Source organism: Rhipicephalus microplus, chromosome 8 (genome assembly GCF_043290135.1).
Source record: "Rhipicephalus microplus isolate Deutch F79 chromosome 8, USDA_Rmic, whole genome shotgun sequence".
Taxonomy (NCBI): domain Eukaryota; kingdom Metazoa; phylum Arthropoda; class Arachnida; order Ixodida; family Ixodidae; genus Rhipicephalus; species Rhipicephalus microplus.
In genome coordinates this window covers 105,816,113-105,825,917 of record NC_134707.1, presented here as the reverse complement: position 1 = coordinate 105,825,917, position 9,805 = coordinate 105,816,113, and the positions used below count along the sequence as shown (strand labels likewise).

At 48.0% G+C, this 9,805-nt stretch overlaps 1 protein-coding gene across 1 annotated transcript in view; it reads left to right on the top strand.

Moving 5' to 3' along the window:
* Positions 1–5,170: 5,170 nt before the first annotated feature.
* Positions 5,171–9,805, top strand: part of LOC119163897 (putative cytochrome P450 49a1) — a 60,897-nt gene continuing 56,262 nt past the window's right edge. The window contains exon 1 of the mRNA XM_075872450.1: positions 5,171–5,436. Within this exon, the coding sequence (XP_075728565.1) occupies positions 5,244–5,436 (193 nt within the window). The 5' untranslated portion in view covers positions 5,171–5,243. The remainder of the gene's footprint in view (positions 5,437–9,805) is intronic.

Sequence of the window (9,805 nt, the reverse complement as noted above, 5' to 3'; positions counted from 1 at the left end):
CAAAAGTGACAAATGGCAAATTGGTGTGGTCGGGTTCGATATACATCGCTATCATATCTGACAGTGTACGATGAAAGCGTTCAGTCAGGCCGTTCGTCTGAGGATGGTAACTGGAGCTTGTTTTGTGTGCAGTGCCTGAAGCCTTGAGCACTTCTTCAACGAGTTCTGAAAGAAATACTTTTCCATGGTCGCTCAGGATTACACGAGGAGCTCCGTGTCGAAGGATTATTGCTCGAAGGATGAAGTCGGCCACTTCCAAAGCTGATGCAGAAGGCACGGGAGCTGTTTCGGCGTAGCGGGTCAGGTGGTCGACAGCTGTAACTATCCATCGATTGCCCGTGACAGTTATTGGAAGCGGACCATACAGGTCAATGCCAACTACCTCGAATGGTTGCAGGGGACACGGGAGCGGTTGTAATTGTCCACTTCGAGTTGATTTAGGTAGCTTGCGACGCTGACAAAGGGCGCATGAGGCAACGTACTTCGCGACACAGGCGGACAAGCCCGGCCAGTAGTAGTGACATCTTATGCGGTCATACGTTTGCTGGAAGCCCATGTGTCCAGCAGACATGTCGTCGTGATAAGTCTTGAGGACTTGAGCCCGAAGAGAGCGAGGTAGAACGGGCACCCAGCGTTGATCATCAGGGTGGTAGATATGACGGTACAGGACGTGGTTGTTGAGCTTGAATTGCGTCAGCTGTCGGTGAAGACGGGCGTTAGGGGGCCGATAAGTCCCGTCAAGACGGTCTATGATGCGGCGACAGTAAGGGTCAGCACGTTGGTGAGATACGAACAAACCACACTCGCTTGGAAAAGTTGGGTCCACAGTAGCTAATGACGAAACATGTAGGGAAGAGACGGCCGAAAGCTTCTCGAGTGCGGCAGTGGCTGGTTTGTTAAGTGGCTCCAAAGAGAGCGGGCAATGCGAAAGTGCGTCGGCGTCTTGATGTTTGTTTCCCGACTTGTATGTGATCGTGAAGTCGTATTCTTGTAAGCGAGGAATTCAGTGACCAAGGCGGCCGGACGAGTTCTTGATTGTCGAGAGCCTGCACAAGGCGTGATGGTCCGTAACCACAGTAAAGTGGTGGCCGTGGAGATAAGGTCGAAACTTTTGTATCGACCATACGATCGCTAGGCACTCCTGTTCGGTGATGGTATAATTCTTTTCGGCAGGGGTCACTGCACGGCTCACGTATGCGACGACTTTCTCACGTGAAGATTCGTCTCACTGTAGGAGAATTTCACCAATGCCTCGACCACTAGCGTCTGTATGCAGGAGCGTAGGCGTGGTTTCGTCGAAATGGCAGAGGATTGGTTCGGATGTGAGTGCACACTTCAGTTGGGCAAACGCCGCTTCACATTCAGGAGATCACACAAAGGTGACGCCTGATCCGAGCAACTTGTGCAATGGTGAAGCTATTGAGGCGAAATCTCGAATGAATCGGCGAAAATAAGAAGCGAGGCCGAGGAAACTACCCAAATTTTTGGCTTTCTTCAGGACGCGGGAAGTGTTGGACAGCGGAAATCTTGTCAGGATCGGGACGAATACCGTCCTTGCTTACGATGTGGCCTAACACTTTAATCGTCTTTCTCGCAAAACGGCACTTCTTGGTGTTCAGCTGAAGGCCTGCCTTTGCAAGGCACGTAAGAACTTCGTCCAGTCGTTGCAAGTGCTGAGGGAAGGTTGACGAGAAAATAACGATATCGTCTAAATAGCACAAGCAAGTCTTCCACTTCAAGCCTCGTAAAACAGTGTCGATCATCTGCTCGAATGTTGCTGGAGCATTGCAAAGGCCGAATGGCATGACGTTGAACTCGTACAGCCCATCTGGTGTTGAAAACGCTGTCTTTTCTTTGTCATCCTCGTGCATGGGTATTTGCCAGTAACCTGAACGCAGGTCTACGCTTGAGAAGTACTCAGCACCTTGCAGTGAATTTAAAGCATCGTCTATGCGCGGCACGGGGTAAACATCCTTGTGGGTAATCTTAATAAGTGCTCTGTAGTCCACGCAAAATCGCACGAAGCCATCTTTTTTCCTCACTAAAACAACAGGGGATGACCAAGGACTCGCCGAGGGACGTATAATGTTCCGTTGCAGCACATCGGCTACATTTTGTTCAATGATCTCACGCTCGGACGAAGAGACGCGATATGGTCGACGGCGTACGATGGAAGTGCCATCGGTCTGGATACGATGCCTAATAAAGGACGTCTGTCCCAGAGATGAGGAATGGGCATCAAACAATCTCCTATGCTTTTGTAGCAAAGCAAGCAACTCATCTGTCTGTGAAGAGGTGAGTTCTGGACTAATAGTCGCAGCAAAAATAGAAACGCTTGATGAACGTCCAATAGAAGGAAGGTCAGAACACGCTGGCATAAGCGGGACAACAGAGACAGGTTGAGATTAAACGCAAGCCATTGTGGTGCCTTTAGGAATGAGAATTTTCTCAGAAGTCTGGTTTGTAGCGTGGAGAAGTCCGGAGCCATTGTAGAACCGCGCTAGACCTGAAGCAAGGGCTATACCTTTTGCGAGACAGCATGCAGATGGTTGGACAAACGCGTCACCAGAGTCAATCACATTTGAAGTGATGGCAACTATCCGCTGATGACCAGGTGGTAGCTCGGTATCTTCAGCAGTGAGCAAGCGAACGGGCTTGTCATCCGCATACAGGGCATAGTCAGTTTCCATCATATGAACAACATTTTCTCGACAGCAGATGGAAGCGTTCGCCGTAGACAGAAAATCCCAGCCTAATATAAGCTGGTGGGCAAACGAACTCAGCACAGCAAATTGCACAAAATGAAGAAGACCAGCTATGAAAACACGAGTGGTGCACATAGCGGCAGGTCTAATGGCGTCCCCTTGAGCAGCGTGCAGTGTAGGTCCATCATAGGGGGTGGTGACTTTTCGCAAACGTGAGCACAAAGAACGATCAATCGCAGATAAACAAGCACCAGTGTCTATTAAGGTGTCCACGTACACACCTTCTATTAAAACAGGTATCGTATTTTATGGACGCACTAGAGAAATTTCTGTCTTTTCGTTCAATGCAGCTTTTCCTCCACAAGCTGCAGAGGTTAGTTTTCCGGGCGTTGGCTGGTAAATTGCGAGACAGGTCGCAATGAAGACGTGGAACGGCGGAGAGGTGAGGGTGAGCGGCGTCTAGTAGAGCGGTAAGAACTGGTTGGCTCAGATGTCACAGTTGGAGACGGTGAGCGACGTAGCGGCGGATCATAAGGACGACGTTGGAAAGCGTACCAGCTTGTCCCATCATCCCGTCCCTAGGTGTCCAATCCACGACATTCGTCCTGCTGACGCTTCCGACAGACGCGTGCAATGTGGCCCCGATAGCCGCAGTAATAACAGATTGGACGAGGCGGCCGCCACGGTGGGTGAAAGGGTTGGCTAGGCGCACTCGGAGTCAACGAAGCCAGGGGGACAGGCGTCGAGTGTGCGGGCATCGGTTGTACGACAGGTGGTGATCCAGCGAGGACTTGTGCGTGCGTCGGCTGGGGTCGAGGTACTGGAGAGTCTACATACGCTGGCCCAGTCATGGACGCCAACTCCTCTTTGATAACGTCGCGCAAAACAGTGTTGGAGGGGGAGGTGGACCCGGTGTCATTGAGAGGCCGAAAGATTGCAGCTCTTCCCGTATAATTGCCCGGATGATGGCACGCAATGAGGCATCAGTCGTGGTGGTTTTTTCAGCGCTGTCCGGCGGTAACCGTTGGGATTCAAGTTCCTCTAGGCGTTGACACGTGGCAACAATGTCAGCGACTGTAGTGGGGTTTTTAATGACCAAGGCATTGAACGTGACCGTGCCGATCCTTTTCAATAGATGACGAACTCTCTCTGATTCAGACAAGGACGTGTTGAAACAGTGAGAGAGAGCGAGCACAACCTCTATGTAGGATGTGTAAGACTCACCGCATTGTTGCTTGCGAGCATCCAGTGTCGTCTTCGCGAGAGCTGAACGAACCCCCGGAGTGCCGAAAATTTGGCAAAGCTGTTGCTTGAAACGTGTCCAGTCCGTAATGTCCGTTTCATGATTGAAAAACCATGTTTTCGCTACGCCTGTCAGATAGAAACAAACACAGCGAAGCTTGGTAGGATCATCCCAGTTGTTAGTGGAACTCGCTCGATTGAAGTGGTTCAACCAATCCTCCACATCTTCACCTCGAAGTCCGGCGAACGTGGGCGGCTCACGCTGGTGCGCGGTGATAATCCACGAAGGATAGGCCACGGTAGCCGGGGCCGTGGAGGTAGACACAGAAGCGCCGGTTGGCTCGTCCTGAGGCACGTTACCGGACACCTGGCACAAACGACAACCTGAGCGGAGCTCCAGGAGGCAGATCGGGCTGAAGAGGACGGAAGATCGTAGAGCACACTCCACCACTTGTGATGTAACGGTGAAGGCAACCTTTATAAGGCCCAGAAGACACGATGAAGCGACCACGCCCAAGGCACAGAACTCAGACAAGCCAAGTCCCCACAGCAGAAGACGATGACGACCACTCATGATGATGAATATGTGTAAAGATATTAAATGTGCTTGATGAATGCCTACAATATATATATATATATATATATATATATATATATATATATATATATATATATATATTTGCACACAACTGATCATGACGGCACGAAGGGTATGGTAAAAGCTACCGAGTGTCTATGTGAATGCTTGCGTAGTAAGAAACTACTCGACAACATGCAACCAAAAGGCGGACCTCTGTACCGCTGACATTTGCCGCGACGCCTGGAATGCGGGCAATGAACTGTTTATGAATTCCCCAGCGTCGACTGCTCCGATTGGGGAATGCAACTACTATCCTCGAAGGGTGGGCTCACACAATGTTATGAAACTATCTGCTTCGACGTCACACATCGCTGAGTTCTTTCAGAGGTACAACTTCAATATGAAAATATATATTGCGCTTCAAATGTTATCAATTGCGGCAAATACCTAAAAAGTCCGCTGACTATCTTTTTGCGACTGCCTCCATCAAACTTCGTTACGCGCTGTCTGCTTCATATGTAAGCTGGAAAAAAAATGAGCAAGAGCTTGCATAGGAATTTCTATGAGTTCATGCACTCATGTTGCTTCATGTGTTGCTAGCAGTCTGACGTCCTTACTCAGATCCATCGTGTCAGGTAACCCACACCTGTCTGTCACTCCGCCTAAATGCGGCGGTGCTTGTGAACACACTGAGCAGACGTGAACGGCACGTCAGGATGTTGCTCTCGGCTGCATGTAGGCCGACGAAGCAGGGAATACGAACTGCTTTGCAATCTTGTAAACAGTGTTTTAGCCTCAGCTCATCAAGATATGGTGATGGGCCAACGTTCGCCAAGCCTTTCAGCGAAGTTCCCAGAATTCTGTCTCTGCCAATCGTGGGAAGTTCCTGGATATATTTTCCTATTGTTGGTGAGCATAGTCGTTTCCGTATTTTACTAATGCTCTTACTGTCCTTCGCAATAACCAAAATTGTTCTCAGAGACAATCTAAAACCTGCTTTTGTAGCCATTAATTCAATATTTAACAGTATCTCGATATCCTTTTTTTCTTGCTAACACAATAGATGACCGGTAAAATAGGCAATCGCACAGAACAATGGGATACGACTGCTTCTGGTTCGACGCACCACGCGAATTAGCCGCGGCACGCAAGCATTTTTGTACCGCTGCGTTAGATGAATCACCTCTCCGTGCAATGTCAATGCTTTAGAAGTTTTTTTTTTCTGCTAACTTTGACTGCATCGATGCCAAGGTACGAAAGCCATGGACGGTAATGAAACTTTTTTATTGCACCAAAATGATCTGCAATGCTTTTATGCTGCTCGGAGGTACTGTAAGTTTGGCTAGCAGATCAGTAAATACAAACACAGTTTTCTATGTATGATACGTTACTTCAGATAAAAAATCACCATTTTTAAGATCTGAAAGAATGGGGATGACTGTAGCAGTGTGGCAAGAGTTCTCGGGATCGCTGCTTCGGCCAACATCGTCGGTCGATCGGCATGAAGCGCAGCATTTATTGAGCACTTTGAGGTATATATACTTTTTTCAAGCCTTCAGCGCGCTATAGGATGTATTTCTTAGTTGAAGTCGGATGCTTATTTGAACTCTGATCTTGGTCAAGCTGCACGGCACGGTGGCAAATAGACGTACAGTCAGACATAGATGGCGCCGAAGAATCGAAACCCTGCGCTTTTTTAACGCACGTATTTCTTTGTGTGCCGTCCCGGCGCACAGTTTGGCCAAGATAATCGCGAACGGACTCGTCCAGCGCTTCGTGTAAACTTAATGTTGAGTGAAGCTTTCGCGTTTCTCGTCATATATGGGTGCTAAGGCCGGCGCTCATCTCATATATGGCACCTAGATTTCGTCCGGGCATACCCTTAACGTATTTGCTAGGTGCGCCTGCACGACAATTTATTTGTTTATATAATATTCGCAGCGAACTCGTGCGTAAGCTTTTTATTAGTTCAGAATACACAGGTATCTGTGGTAATGAAATTCACACACTTTGGCTCCAACGTTCGGTACCCAAAGGCTACCTGTCATTGTCGCTTTCTTCAAAGCCACGGCCCAACTCAATTTTGTTCCTTCGTTCCATGGAAATAGATTCATGCGTTTGCCTTTTACGCTCGAGTTCGAGCAGCCAACGGCTTAACAACCGACCATAGTTCAGCAGGACAAAGATAAACGGGTGACCGCACGCGCGAATCTCGAATAATCTGAGGCTTCCGGCAGAGCGGTTTGCCGTAGTCTACTGTCCTCGAACCGGAAGCCGGCAGCAGACGGTGCATCCCACAATCCCTCCCTCTTTTACTGGTCACCTGTTCAAAGAAATAATTATGGTATCTAGAAGAACTTCGTTTCTTCCACTTGACAGTGCACGGACAAGATATAAAATGCAGAACGTAAGATTATAGGCCGTTAATGCATTCGGTGGCATTGAAATTAAGATTTTATTAGACAAGGTCGCTCGTTGGCCTGAATTATTCATATATAAATGTAACAAAACATTGAAGAATTTGACAATATATTATACGTGATTTATAGCTGACTAGCTAACTTCGTGGTGACATGTTCTCGGAATACGGATGCCTAGGACTGGCCAAGACGTCAGCCGTTTTGTGATATGTAAGTTCATCAAGGCAAATATATGAGCCCCATACGTAAGCGGGTGCACGACGTGCTGCCGAAGAGTGGAGCTTCGAGGAATGCGTGAACGAAGTTGCGACCATAGGGTCCATAATTAGACATGCTGTAAAAGAGTTGTTGTAAAGCTCAAGTGTAACGATATAGGTCAGAAATTCACCATATCATCGTCCACCTTCAGCGAGGATATGCTGGCCTCATTCCAGCAGTGGCAGAAAATGTATCTAGTTGCACGTTGATTATTATCATTGGTGATAGGCATAAACTTGCCGACGGCATTTTATAAACTGAAAGAGCCTAAGCTTGGCCTCATTATATGATTACGTCATTGTGGCGTAAGCTGTTGTAATCAGACAACATTCAGTTTTGTTGTGATGTACGCCACGTGATCGATGTCTTTCGCAGTTATAGCACAAGAGAAAAGAAAACAAACGTCGGCATATTTTCCCAGTGAGTCATGACGAGTGCGCGAAGGAGTGGAATGGTCTGGTATTACCGTATAACTAACCCGTGAAATTGCGCACTGACGCATGTGAATGAATACCAAGCGGTCTACAGTTATATAGAACTGTTATATAGGCGGTGTCGAACGCCCACTTTTTTATGAAAAACATCGTCCTCCGACATGGAGCACCAGCAGTTGTCATAACTGATCGTGGCACAGCTTTTACCGCCCGGATGATACAAGACGTCATGCAGCTTAGCGGCACAGTACATCGAAAAACTACTGCATACCACCCACAAAGCAACGGCCTTACAGAGCGACTAAACAAGACGATCGCCGACATGCTATCCATGTACGTTGACCAAGACCACAAAAACTGGGATGACATCCTCCCTTATGTCACGTTCCCTTACAACACCGCTGTGCAAGAAACAACTGGATTCACACCATTCCGGTTGCTTCATGGCAGGGAGGTCACTACAATGCTGGATGCCATGCTTCTACCAGACAGACACCAGATTAGTGTCAAGACAAACGAATTTATCAGACTGGCAGACGCGGCTCGTAAGCTTGCAGTCGAACGAATCCATAAGCAACAATGCATCGACTCGCTGCGGTACAACGCTCGTCGTCGCGATGTCTCTTACCAACCCGGAGAACGAGTATGGTTGTGGACTCCTATTCGACAACGGGGCCGGTCGGAAAAGTTGTTACGCCGCTATTTTGGTCCCTATAGAGTTCTCCGTCGTCTCAGCGAAGTGCACTACGAGGTTCTTGACGAGGACATGGCTCGTCAATCCCGCCGTTTACAACAGCCACACGTCGTCCATGTTTCGAGGACGAAACCATTTTACCAACGCTGACTATTCGTCACACTCCCTAGAGTAGACTTACAGTGATTGTGAACACCCCCTTGTGTACTGCTTATCGTGTGTGTTTTCATCTGGCAATAATGTTATGACATCGGGACGATGTCCTTTGGGAAGGGGGGTAATGCCACTAGTACAAGTTCTGAAACTATTATTTCCACAGATGCTAGCATGCTTGTATGTGCCGCTGTTCAGAAGAGGACAAAGATGCGCGTGCAGAGAAAAACAATAGTCGTACTGCCGTTGTTCGAATCAGTTTGACGTCCTTGTGTGCCCTTAGCAGGTTACAGTTACGTTGTAACGTGACAATATGTTTATTGGTCATAACTGGTGTGTTGTGTTGAGTTGCGAATTTTTTTATTATTACGGCTTTGTGGTATTGAAATTATCACCTATAGCCTTAGGAAGGCAGAGACGAGATCTGTGCCCATTCCTCTGGTAGTTTATGGTTGCTTGCAGTTATACGAAATGCATCGTAAGAGATATCGAGACGTCATCTGCTGCACAAGACATTTGCCGTCCGTGCTAATTATCATAATGATCTTCGTCGTCACGAGTGTCATCGTCATGACGCACGGTGAATACCTCGCGTGTGCTGTGCCAGGATGGTTCAAAGAGGATGTGTGGTCTGGAACGCGCTTCCTCTTCATTGTCATGAGCATCATCGTTGGCGGCGGCTACGGCACACGCTACAGCCAACGGACATGCCTTGACCTTAAAGAGCATTTGTCCTCAAAATGAAATGAACTCATGCTGCAGTACGCATGGTGGTAGAGAATTCTACTTCAGTATTCTGACAGGGGCAGGTGCGAGTGCCAAAAGAAGGTGAGAGAAGCGATGGCTGCTCACTGAGAAGAGGACGTCACGGCGTGGTGATAAGTGACCGCATCACGATCATCCTCCTCTCTCGGGGCTTAGATAGTGGTCCGCCAGATAAATAAATGAAGTATTTCTTTAGGAACGAAGCTCCTCTTAGTTTAAACTTGACCTACGTCAGGCGTAACCGGCAGTATTTTGCTAGCCGCGGCGGCTCGTGCTCGTCGCTGGATGGACGGACAGACAGACAGGCAGGCAGAGAGGCAGACATCATTTCGCCCCACTCATCATTAGTCACTCCGTAGATATGCCGTGATTTTTCTCTTTCTCTCTCTGCCACTTCACTATAACTATTTCTGATGTCTTGTGGTCCTTATCAATAGCGTGGATTTCATGTTGTCATTTCGTTTTACTCGAACGCTATACGTCTGAGTTCAATGACATATCTTTTTTTTAGAATGTCACACTCTTTGCTTTTGCTATCCACAGCGGCGTTGCAA